At 45.4% G+C, this 13,997-nt stretch overlaps 1 protein-coding gene across 1 annotated transcript in view; it reads right to left on the bottom strand.

The window, feature by feature from the left end:
• Positions 1 to 13,997, bottom strand: part of LOC143785923 (cytohesin-3) — a 118,313-nt gene that overhangs the window by 63,837 nt on the left and 40,479 nt on the right. The window contains exon 2 of the mRNA XM_077275067.1: positions 10,324 to 10,406. Within this exon, the coding sequence (XP_077131182.1) occupies positions 10,324 to 10,406 (83 nt within the window). The remainder of the gene's footprint in view (positions 1 to 10,323; positions 10,407 to 13,997) is intronic.

The raw sequence follows: 13,997 nt of genomic DNA on the forward strand, positions 1-13,997 counted from the left end.
TGCCATGGACTATAGCCCCCACAATGGATCTGCCCCATCCACCTTCCCTATGCCATGGACTATAGCCCCCACCCTGGATCTGCCCCCATCCACCTCCCCTATGCCATGGACTATAGCCCCCCCCCCCACAATGGATCTGCCCCCATCCACCTCCCCTATGCCATGGACTATAGCCCCCACACTGGATCTGCCCCCATCCACCTCCCCTATGCCATGGACTATAGCCCCCACACTGGATCTGCTCCCATCCACCTCCCCTATACCATGGACTATAGCCCCCACCCTGGATCTGCCCCCATCCACCTCCCCTATGCCATGGACTATAGCCCCTACCATGGATCTGCCCCCATCCACCTCCCTTACAGCTCCTACCCAACATCCCCACAGTCCCTATCCCTATTGCCTTTATACACTTGCTTTGGCAAAACTGATGTGTATTTGGTCCTGCCAATAAAGCTTCTTTGAATCTTGAATCTTGAGTGAGCACTGGCATCATGAGGAGGTACAGATGGAGCACTAGTATGTGGAGGTACAGATGGGGCACTAGTGTCGTGGTGTGGAGGTACAGAGGGACACTAGTATCATGTGGAGGTACACATGGAGCAGTAGTATCATGTGGAGGTACATATGGATCGCTAGTATCATGTAGAGGTGCAGATGGAGCACTAGTACCATGTGGAGGTACAGAGGGAGCACTAGTATGCGGAGGTACAGAGGGATCACTAGTATCATTTAGAGGTACAGATGAAGCACAAGTATGTGTGAGTACAGATGGAGCACTAGTATCACTTGGACGTACAGATGGAGCACTAGTATCACTTGGACGTACAGATGGAGCACTAGCATGTGGAGGTACAGATGGGTTACTAGTATTGTGTGGAGGTACAGATGGGTTACTAGTATTGTGTGGAGGTACAGAGGGGGCACTAGTATGTGGAGGTACAGAGGAGGTACTAGTATTGTGCGGTGGTACACAGGGAGCACTAGTGTCATGTGGAGGTACATATGGAGGTACATATGGATCACTAGTATCATGTAGAGGTGCAGATGGAGCACTAGTACCATGTGGAGGTACAGAGGGAGCACTAGTATGTGGAGGTACAGATGGATCACTAGTATCATGTAGAGGTACAGATGAAGCACTAGTATGTGTGTTTTTTGGGGTTTTTTTTGCACTATTGTGGCATGCAGTGTACATTCATACTGGAGTTTATTGCATTATCTGGGGATGGGTATGTGTTGCTTTTTTCTGACCTACTAAGGTTATTTTGATATGGTTGTATCTATTCCCATTGGGTTATTGTTGTAGGATACAACACTAATTGCTGCTATTATATGGATATGGTATTATGTTCTTGCACAGGTCATTAATTATATAGGATACCGATATCTGTATTCAAAAGGGGGTGTGTATAGAATATATTTGGTCTAGTCCACCCCTATTTTTTCATCTTGGCTTATACTTGAGGACTATTTATCACCAGTAGGACTAAGATAAGTTAAGTCTACTACTATTTTCCATTCTGTCTTGTCTATCTATAGATATATTACATATAGATTTCTGCTTAAAGTATTAGTAATATTACAGCCAGATATTAATGTATCCATACAAGAAGATATCTGTTTAACACCCTGGATGCAGCATTATCTAGGTCAGCAGCAATATCTTGGTTAGCTACAGTACTACTCAGGTTACAATCTTTTTCTAAACCAACTATACCATTTGGAAGACAAGCAGCACAGACTTCTCCTTAACTATCCTATGCACCCTTTAAGTATCTTTGTTCACTCCCCTGCCATTTGTTGGGTGTAATAGGGCAGAAAGGGAGAGCCGCCGACGAGCGGGGGCGCCAAAGCGCAGGTTATAGGGTGCCAACCTCCGCTGTCAGGCAGGGCGAGATAGGATATACAGGGTCAGGCACCTCTCTGGGGTGCCTCTGTATTTTAGTTTATTGGTGTTGGTGTTTATTCACACATTGTTATATTTTAAACGCATTTAATAATAAAAATTGAAGTTTTATGCTACACATTAGAGTCTAGCGGTGATATCACGTGGAGGTACAGATGGGGCACTAGTATCGTGCGGAGGTACACAGGGAGCACTAGTATCATGTAGAGGTGCAGATGGAACACTTGTATGTAGAGGTACAGAGGGGACACTAGTATCATGTAGAGGTACAGATGAAAAACTAGTATGTGGAGGTACAGATGGAGCACTAGTATCGTGTGGAGGTACAAATGGGCACTAGTATCATGTGGAGGTACACATGGAACACTAGTATCATGTGGAGGTACAGAGGGAGAATAGTATCACGTGGAGGTACAGATGGGGCACTAGTATCGTGTGGAGGTACACATGGAGCAGTAGTATCATGTGGAGGTACAGACGGAGCACTAATATCATGTAGTGGTACAGGTGAAGCACTACAGTACAGGTAGGTACAGATGGAGCACTAGTATTGTGTGGAGGTACATATGGAGCACTAGTATCGTGCGAAGGTACAGAGGGAGCACTAGTATCATGCAGAGGTACAGATGGAGCACTAGTATCATGTGGATGTACAGAGGGAGAATAGTACAGATGGGGCACTAGTATTGTGTGGAGGTACAGATGGGGCACTAGTATGTGGAGGTACAGATGGAGCACTAGTATCGTGCGGAGGTACACAGGGAGCACAAGTATCATGAGGAGGTACATATGGATCACTAGTATCATGTAGAGGTGCAGATGGGGCACTAGTATCACGTGCAGGTACAGAGGGAGCACTAGTATGTGGAGGTACAGAGGGATCACTAGTATCATGTAGAGGTAAAGATGAAGCACTAGTATGTGGAGGTACAGATGGGGCACTAGTATCGTGTGGAGGTACAGATGGGGCACTAGTATCGTGCGGAGGTACACAGGGAGCACTAGTATCATGTGGAGGTACATATGGATCACTAGTATCATGTAGAGGTGCAGATAGAGCACTAGTATCGTGTGGAGGTACAGAGGGAGCACTAGTATGTAGAGGTACAGATGAAGCACTAGTATGTGGAGGTACAGATGTGGCACTAGTGTCGTGTGGAGGTACAGAGGGGGTATTAGTATCATGTGGAGGTACAGATGGGGCACTAGTGTCGTGTGGAGGTACAGAGGGGGCACTAGTATCATGTGGAGGTACACATGGGGCACTAGTATCGTGTGGAGGTACAGAGGGAGCAATGGTATCACTGGGAGGTACACATGGAGCACTAGTATCATGTGGAGGTACAGAGGGAGCAATAGTGTCACGTGTAGGTACGGAGGCGGCACAAGTATAATGTGGAGGTACAGAGGGAGCACTAGTATCATGTGAAGGTACAGATGAAGCACTAGTATGTGGAGGTACAGATGGGGCACTAGTATCGTGTGGAGGTACAGAGGGAGCACTAGTATCATGTGGAGGTGTGGATGTACATATGGAGCACTAGTATCGTGCGGATGTACAGAGGGAACACTAGTATCATGTAGAGGTACAGATGGAGCACTAGCATCATGTGGAGGTATAGAGGGAGAATAGCATCACGTGGACGCACAGATGAAGCACTAGTATGTGGAGGTACAGATGGGGCACTAGTATTGTGTGGAGGTACAGAGGGGCACCAGTATGTGGAGGTACAGATGGGGCACTAGTATCGTGCGGTGGTACACAGGGAGCACTAGTATCATGTGGAGGTACACATGGAGCACTAGTATCATGTAGAGGTGCAGAAGGAGCACTAGTACCATGTGGAGGTACAGAGGAGCACTAGTATGTGGCGGTACAGAGGGATCACTAGTATCATGTAGAGGTACAGATGAAGCACTAGTATGTGGAGGTACAGATTGGGCACTAGTATCGTGTGGAGGTACATATGGGGCACTGGTATCGTGCGGAGGTACACAGGGAGCACTAGTATCATGTGGAGGTACAGAGGGAACACTAGTATCATGTAGAGGTACAGATGAAACACTAGTACGCGGAGGTATAGATGGGGTACTAGTATCGTGTGGAGGTACAGAGGGAGCACTAGTATCATGGGGAGGTACATATGGATCACTAGTATCATGTAGAGGTGCAGATTGAGCACTAGTATCAATGTGGAGGTACAGAGAGATCACTAGTATGTGGAGGTACAGAGGGATCACTAGTATCATGTAGAGGTACAGATGAAGCACTAGTATGTGGAGGTACAAATGTGGCACTAGTGTCGTGTGGAGGTACAGAGGGGGTATTCGTATCATGTGGAGGTACAGATGGGGCACTAGTGTCGTGTGGAGGTACAGAGGGGGCACTAGTATCGTATGGAGGTACATATGGAGCAGTAGTATCATGTGGAGGTACATATGGATCACTAGTATCATGTAGAGGTGCAGATGGAGCACTAGTATCAATGTGGAGGTACAGAGGGAGCACTAGTATGTGGAGGTACAGAGGGATCACTAGTGTCATGTAGAGGTACATACGAAGCACTAGTATGTGGAGGTACAGATGAGGCACTAGTATTGTGCTGAGGTACAGAGGGGGCACTAGGGACACTAGTGTCATGTAGAGGTACATACGAAGCACTAGTATGTGGAGGTACAGATGAGGCACTAGTATCGTGTGGAGGTACAGAGGGGGCACTAGTATCATGTGGAGGTACACATGGGGCACTAGTATCGTGTGGAGGTACAGAGAGAGCAATGGTATCACTGGGAGGTACACATGGAGCACTAGTATCATGTGGAGGTACAGAGGGAGCAATAGTGTCACGTGTAGGTACGGAGGCGGCACAAGTATAATGTGGAGGTACAGATGGAGCACTAGTATCATGTGGAGGTACAGATGGAGCACTAGTATCATGTGGAGGTAAAGAGGGTGCAATAGTATCATGTGGAGGTAAAGAGGGAGCACTAGTATCATGTGAAGGTACAGATGAAGCACTAGTATGTGGAGGTACAGATGGGGCACTAGTATCGTGTGGAGGTACAGAGGGAGCACTAGTATCATGTGGTGTGGATGTACATATGGAGCACTAGTATCGTGCGGAGGTACAGAGGGAGCACTAGTATCATGTAGAGGTACAGATGGAGCACTAGCATCATGTGGAGGTATAGAGGGAGAATAGTATCACGTGGACGCACAGTCGAAGCACTAGTATGTGGAGGTACAGATGGGGCACTAGTATTGTGTGGAGGTACAGAGGTGCACTAGTATGTGGAGGTACAGATGGGGCACTAGTATCGTACGGTGGTACACAGGGAGCACTAGTATCATGTGGAGGTACACATGGTGCACTAGTATCATGTAGAGGTGCAGAAGGAGCACTAGTACCATGTGGAGGTACAGAGGAGCACTAGTATGTGGCGGTACAGAGGGATCACTAGTGTCATGTAGAGGTGCAGATTGAGCACTAGTATCAATGTGGAGGTACAGAGAGATCACTAGTATGTGGAGGTACAGAGGGATCACTAGTGTCATGTAGAGGTACAGATGAAGCACTAGTATGTGGAGGTACAGATGGGGCACTAGTATCGTGTGGAGGTACAGAGGGGCCACTAGTATCGTGCGGAGGTACAGAGGGAGCAATAGTATCACGGGAGGTACATATGGAGCACTAGTATCATGTGGAGGTACAGAGGGAGAATAGTATCATGTGGAGGTACAGAGGGAGCAATAGTGTCACGTGTAGGTACATAGGCGGCACAAGTATAATGTGGAGGTACAGAGGGAACACTAGTATCATGTGGAGATACATATGGATCAATAGTATCATGTGGAGGTACAGATGGAGCACTAGTAGCATGTGGGGGTACAGAGGGAGAACAGTATCATGTGGAGGTAAAGAGGGTGCAATAGTATCATGTGGAGGTACCGAGGGAGCAAGTGTGTCATGTGGAGGTACAGAGGGAGCACTAGTATCATGTGGAGGTACAGATGAAGCACTAGTATGTGGCGGTACAGATGGGGCACTAGTATCGTGTGGAGGTACAGAGGGAGCACTAGTATCGTGCAGAGGTACAGATGGAGCACTAGTATCATGTGGATGTACAGAGGGAGCAAGTGTGTCATGTGGAGGTACAGAGGGAGCACTAGTATCACGTGGAGGTACAGATGAAGCACTAGTATTGTGTGGAGGTACAGAGGGGACACTAGTATGTGGAGGTACAAATGGGGTACTAGTATCGTGCGGTGGTACACAGGGAGCAGTAGTATCATGCGGAGGTACACATGGAGCACTAGTATCACGTGGAGGTACATATGGATTACTAGTATCATGTAGAGGTGCAGATGGCGCACAAGTATCATGTGGAGGCACAGAAGGAGCACTAGTATGTGGAGGTACAGATGGATCACTAGCATCACGTAGAGGTACAGTTGAAGCACTAGTATGTGGAGGTACAGATGGGGCATTAGTATCGTATGGAGGTACAGAGGGAGCAATAGCATCGTGTGGAGGTACACATGGAGCAATAGTATCATGTGGAGGTACAGATGAAGCACTAGTATCATGTGGAGGTACAGAGGGAGAATAGTATCACGTGGACGCACAGTCGAAGCACTAGTATGTGGAGGTACAGATGGGGCACTAGTATTGTGTGGAGGTACAGAGGGGCACTAATATGTGGAGGTACAGATGGGGCACTAGTATCGTACGGTGGTACACAGGGAGCACTAGTATCATGTGGAGGTACACATGGTGCACTAGTACAATGTGGAGGTACAGAGGAGCACTAGTATGTGGCGGTACAGAGGGATCACTAGCATCACGTAGAGGTACAGTTGAAGCACTAGTATGTGGAGGTACAGATGGGGCATTAGTATCGTATGGAGGTACAGAGGGAGCAATAGCATCGTGTGGAGGTACACATGGAGCAATAGTATCATGTGGAGGTACAGATGAAGCACTAGTATCATGTGGAGGTACAGAGGGAGAATAGTATCACGTGGAGGTACAGTTGAAGCACTAGTATGTGGAGGTACAGATGGGGCACTAGTATCGTGCGGAGGTACACAAGGAGCACTAGTATCATGTGGAGGTACACTTGGAGCACAAGTATAATGTGGAGGCACATATGGATCACTAGTATCATGTAGAGGTGCAGATGGAGCGCTAGTATCATGTGGAGGTACAAAGGGATCACTAGTATCATGTAGAGGTACAGATGAAGCACTAGTATGTGGAGGTACAGATGGGGCACTAGTATCGTGTGGAGGTACAGATGGGGCACTAGTATGTGGAGGTACAGATGGGGCATTAGTGTCGTGTGGAGGTACAGAGGGGACACTAGTATTGTGTGGAGGTATATATGGAGCAGTAGTATCATGTGGAGGTACATATGGATCACTAGTACCATATAGAGGTGCAGATGGAGCACTAGTATCAATGTGGAGGTACAGAGGGAGCAATAGTATGTGGAGGTACAAATGGATCACTAGTATCATGTAGAGGTACATATGAAACACTAGTATGTGGAGGTACAGATGGGGCACTAGTATCGTGTGGAGGTACAGACGGGGCACTAGTATGTGGAGGTACATATGGGACACTAGTATCGTGTAGAGGTACAGAGGGAGCACTAGTATCATGTAGAGGTGCAGACGGAGCACTAGTATCACGTGGAGGTACAGATGGAGCACTAGTATGTGGAGGTACTGAGGGGGCACTAGTATCACGTGGAGGTACAGATGAAGCACTAGTATGTGGAGGTACAGATGGGGCATTAGTGTCGTGTGGAGGTACAGAGGGGACACTAGTATCGTGTGGAGGTATATATGGAGCAGTAGTATCATGTGGAGGTACATATGGATCACTAGTACCATATAGAGGTGCAGATGGAGCACTAGTATCAATGTGGAGGTACAGAGGGAGCAATAGTATGTGGAGGTACAAATGGATCACTAGTATCATGTAGAGGTACAGATGAAGCACTAGTATGTGGAGGTACAGATTGGGCACTGGTATCGTGTGGAGGTACAGAGGGGGTACTAGTATCAATGTGGAGGTACACATGGGGCACTAGTATCGTGCGGAGGTACACTGGGAGCACTAGTATCATGTGGAGGTACACATGGATCACTAGTATCACGTGGAGGTACAGATGGAGCACTAGTATGTGGAGGTACAGAGGGGGCACTAGTATCATGTAGAGGTACATATGAAACACTAGTATGTGGAGGTACAGATGGGGCACTAGTATCGTGTGGAGGTACAGACGGGGCACTAGTATGTGGAGGTACATATGGGACACTAGTATCGTGTAGAGGTACAGAGGGAACACTAGTATCATGTGGAGGTACACATGGAGCACTAGTATCATGTGGAGGTACAGAGGGAGCACTAGTATGTGGATGTACAAATGGATCGCTAGTATCATGTAGAGGTACAGATGAAGCACTAGTATGTGGAGGTAAAGATTGGGCACTGGTATCGTGTGGAGGTACAGAGGGGGTACTAGTATCATGTGGAGGTACACATGGGGCGCTAGTATCGCGTGGAGGTACAGAGGGAGAATAGTATCATGTGGAGGTACAGAGGGAGCAATAGTGTCACGTGTAGGTACAGAGGCGGCACAAGTATAATGTGGGGGTACAGAGGGAGCACTAGTATCATGTGGAGATACAGATGGCACATTAGTATCACTGTGGCGGCACAGATGTATCAATAGTATCATGTGGAGGTACAGATGGAGCACTAGTAGCATGTGGGGGTACAGAGGGAGAATAGTATCATGTGGAGGTACAGAGGGAGAATAGTATCATGTGGAGGTACAGAGGGAGAATAGTATCATGTGGAGGTACAGAGGGAGCAATAGTGTCACGTGTAGGTACAGAGGGAGCAATAGTGTCACGTGTAGGTACAGAGGCGGCACAAGTATAATGTGGGGGTACAGAGGGAGCACTAGTATCATGTGGAGATACAGATGGCACATTAGTATCACTGTGGCGGCACAGATGTATCAATAGTATCATGTGGAGGTACAGATGGAGCACTAGTAGCATGTGGGGGTACAGAGGGAGAATAGTATCATGTGGGGGTACAGAGGGAGAATAGTATCATGTGGAGGTACAGAGGGAGAATAGTATCATGTGGAGGTACAGAGGGAGCAATAGTGTCACGTGTAGGTACAGAGGCGGCACAAGTATAATGTGGAAGTACAGAGGGAACACTAGTATCATGTGGAGATACAGAGGGTACATTAGTATCATTGTGGGGGTACTTATGGATCAATAGTATCATGTGGAGGTACAGAGGGAGCACTGGTATCACGCGGAGTATCATACATATACACACACGCATATACACACATATACTGTATATATACTCGCACACAGGCAAAATTGATCACTGAAATATCTTAAAACTGACAAAAGTAATTTACAATTTAAATTTACTGAGTATTAACTATGACGATCAAACATTGCTTTTTTTTGCTTTTCAATAGTAGCTCAACAGAGGAATTAGCAGTTCGACCACGGCTCATAAAAGCCACTTCAGAATAGTTCAGTGCTTTGCTATTGGCCATTCTTGGATGTTTTGGATCATTGGTTACAGTCCCATACACAAACGTCTGAATAATATTTGCAACTGTAGTAAGAGGAACATCATGCTGTTTGGGGATGGTCTTATAGCCTTTACCTTTAACATATTTGTCCATAAATTTATTTTTCTCCCGATATCAGGCTGTGCACCATTCACAATTCTTACTCTGAGAGGGGCGGCTACAGTACTTAAGTATCTGGCACACATGCTGTGCAACGGTGTAAACCAAACAGGTTTATTTTGTCTTTTATGATAGTTTTTATCTTCACAGTATTAATAGATTTGTGTATAACCTGTTTGGTCTTTTCTGCATTTTCAGGTTCATTTTTGAAGCCCCTGTTGGGCTCTTCATTTGATTGTACTTATCTGATACACTGCCTGTTGGTGGTATACTGAAATAACGCTCACAATTAAATAGCAAGTTGATCACTTTTTATAGTATTTTTCGACCATTAATTGCTTGGTTTTTCAGTGTCCTTTCTCAGGCAGTTTTGTTCATTTATTTTTTGTTCATATTAGTGTGTATCAATTTAGCGGAAAGGCACACACATCGTATTTTTCAGACTATAAGACGCACCTTTTTCCCTTTTTTGGAGGAAAATGGGGGGGGGGGTGCATCTTATAGTCCAGATGTACCTGCTGTGGTTGTGGACAGGGAGGTGGGAGAGCAGCAGCAGCGGGTCACAGGAGGCACAGAAATTAATATTCACTGCTCTCCATGCCTGAAAATTTACAGAAAAAAAAAAAAATTGGAAATGAACTCCTACAGAATACCGTGAAATATTCCAACATTACCTCAATGTCATCTATAAGCTCCTTCTTCCTCCGTCTTATATTTAACAATTCTTCCCTCTCCTCACACGAGAGATCTTCTGGTGCTGAAAGAGAAAAAAGAAGAGAAGATACCGTAAGTGACCCACAATAGAAAAGGAGGACGCTAACAATAAAAACGACCACATCCTAACCAAACCAATCTATTAATAACAAGACGGTTTCCAGACCACGACGACACCCGCCGCTAAAGCTGAACTTCGCCTTGGGTTTTTTTCACTTTCTGAATTACAGACTGTCCTTTCAGGCTGGTTTCGTGTGACATGTCACAGATGCAAAGTCACCATCACCAAGACTACGGAGTAATTCAATTTAGCAGATTCATTGCGTGGCCACAGTGAGGGGAAACACTCAGCGGCCATAAACAGTCCAGGGCTAAGATCCCTTCCCTGGGCAACAAAAGGGTTAATTTTTCCATTTCCTGAATCAGGAAATCAGCAATCAAATATGTATGGAAGGAGAAGAAAAAAGAAAACCCTCTGCCTGATTACTCAGCGCTGTACGCCTGGGGGATGGATGGTGTGCAGAAAGAAGTCTACAGGTCAGTACACGATTGTAGAAGCCTTCACTCCTACCTGTTGGAACATCCTCTTTGTCTACTTGCTCTATAAACAATACCTACCATACCTTGCACTGATGAGATCTGAAAAACCTGAAACAGTTATTTACACGTTTAAAAAAAAAACAAAACATGGAGTCATTTTGGAGCGTCAAAGTCACCAATAATGTGGGCAATATACTCAGCAAACTACTACTCTAAAATTAGGACTAAAGCCATTGTTATGGGGATTAATGATGTTTGGGATATTGGGCAAATACCCTGTTTAAGGAGGGCCTGCCACCTGGTAAAAAAAATGACCAGTTTTTGCTCCTATTTTATTCCCGCTGCTCCAGAGTGTCCCATTGTTTTTTTGTTTTTAAATCTGCCTTACGGTCCCAATGGTATGGGCCTTTTTTTTTCTTTTTATTAAAGGCTAATTTTTATGGTCTTTATCAAGTAAGAGCAGGAGAATAATGCAGAACAGCCTAAAGACCCGCCCCAGAGGATCCTGTGAGTAACGCCCCCTTAGTAAAGACCATAGAAAATAGCACCAAATTATGAGAACCATATCTCTGGAGCCGTATGGTGGATTTAAAAAGGGAGCAAATAATAAAATAATCCGAGGAGCAATGGGAATAAAATAAGAGCAAAAACTGACCATTTTTGACCAGGTGATACCGTAGGTCTTCTTTGAATGGAGGCAATGCTGTATTTCAGTACTTTATTGGACTGGTTTCCCTTCATCGCTCCATGCCATAGGTTCACAGTGAAAGACGAGTAAATGAAAAGGTCACCAAGAAGAGGGGGCTAAACCATGACATGGGTGGTTCACTGCTGTCACCTGGTGGTTCTCAGCATGGTCCTTTGATCTGCTGGAGCCAACTGACAGCCCACCCTGTGCATCTGCTCTAATGTAGGGCTGCCAGGACCACAGTCTATCAAAGGCTACAACCAACTACCGACCTGACCCACTGAAGGGAATGCACAAAGGTCAGACAATGTAAATAACCTGAGGAAGCCAAGACCTCCTAAGAATAAGTGTAGTAATTAGTACTGAGCTCACATACAGAAGGTGCAGAGCAGTATTACACCAAACAATCAGATGGCAGAGAGATTTTTAACAAGCAGTTTGGCTTCAGATATTTTTTTCCTTTAATTTTCTTGAAGAAGTAATGCTATTTTTTGGACATCCCTGTTAGTTTCAGTAGAACCCCAATAAATATGCCCTGTAAGGCTATGTGCACATGTTGGGGAATGGTGTGCAGATTTTTCCGCACTGTTTTTGCAAAATCCGCAGGTAAACCGCACTGCAGATTACCTGCGGTTTTTGTGCGGTTTTACACCTGCAGATTCCTATGGAGGAGCAGGTGTAAACCGCTGCGGAATCCGCACAAAAAATTGACATGCTGCGGAAAAAAACAATGCTGTGTTTCAGCGCGTTTTTTTCCGCAGCCTGTGCACTGCGGATTTTGTTTTCCATACATTTCCATGGTACTGTACACCGCATGTAAAACAGCTGCGGATCCGCAGCAAAATCCGCAACGTGTGCACATAGCCTCAGGCTAGAGCTCCATGTAGCCACTATTCTTGAGATGTAATACAGGTATCTTTCCTTTTGGCTCAAAATTTCACAAGATGAGATGAGCAAGAGAAAACCAGCTTTGAAAAAAATAATTAATTTTGCAATATTCTGTTGGGAATTGCTTATGCTATGGGTCATCCATCGGTTGTGATGTGATCTACGGTGTGGCAAAGGTTGTTCTTGGACGTCACAATACATTTTTGAAATTGTATCATGAGAAATTGAGAGTTCATAATGAAAATCAAGGAAAGTAAAGGAGGAACACGGCTATCTTGGATCCAAGTGTGGTCCAGCCAAAGCAGAGGTCCAATAAAATACTGACTATTACCAGATATATAAAAAGATAATAAAATTGTTCTCCGCAGCCGATGAATTCACACTTGTGGTCAGGCACGTGGCTTTCACACCACACACGTTGCAAATGCATGATAATGGGGTAAGACACAATAAAGGGCTGTTTTAAAGGACCAAGGGACGTGACATTCATCATTACTGCACAGCAGCTAAAAGCCATAGAGAAATAAGAGGTCTGCAGCAGATCACACGTCTCATCTCTTCTTCCTCTGCTCCAATACTTTTATTACTCAGCTTCTCTGAATGACTCAAAATGTGCCCGTATCTGAAAGTTCATGGTGTTACACGCCTAGACCATCCGATACCTGCAGAATGTTTCTAAAGTGAAAATGTCACTAAATACGAGTGAGTAAACTCTAATCCTCGTATACTGGGGAAAGGTGCATAAATGGCAAAAAAAATTGAACTTTTGCCATCTTCACACTGTTGTTTTATGAAATGCACATGTACATTAGCAGCAATGATCAGATCCTATCTTTTGTATTGAAGCATCTAATGAGCATGTGCAAAGGTCATTGTGAAGGGAGGGGGAGCTGTGACATCACTAATTGGGATTGGTGGATCCTGTGCTATCAGCTGTGTATAGAGGCGTTACTGTCATTGTAATCCTGCCTCTGATGATCAGGAAGGATTTACAGCAGGTTCCTTACGACACCCCATGTACATTAGAGTAATGTTGGCCGAATCCGCTAATATCAATGGGTTCAGCTAAAACTAATGTGTATAGGGGGGTGTCAGCCAACTGATTGTCAAGGGAGATGTAGATCACACATGCAGATTAACAAACGTTGTCAAGTCATTCCAACCGACCCATCATCGATCCCTGAAAAATTATTCACAACCGTCGTCACAGATTCTAAATGACAGGTAGATCACTGAAAGGATGTAGGGTGGAAACAGGGGAAAAATCCATCTCGCCTCTGATTCAGTCACCCGCTTATAGGATTTCTAAAAGCAGATGAGGGCTCATTTGATAAAAAATAAGCAAACCTTGTGGGAGTATTGTCACCATGCCAATACAATCTCATACACTTGGCATCCCTTATGGAAAATTGGCTATTCAAGTTGGAATGAAAAATAGCGTTTTCCTTCCCCATATCCACAGGAATACTGTTATCTGCTCAGGAAGCACTTAAGGCAGATCTGTCCCCACGAGCTGCA

This window comes from Ranitomeya variabilis, chromosome 7, assembly GCF_051348905.1.
Source record: "Ranitomeya variabilis isolate aRanVar5 chromosome 7, aRanVar5.hap1, whole genome shotgun sequence".
Classification (NCBI taxonomy): Eukaryota; Metazoa; Chordata; class Amphibia; order Anura; family Dendrobatidae; genus Ranitomeya; species Ranitomeya variabilis.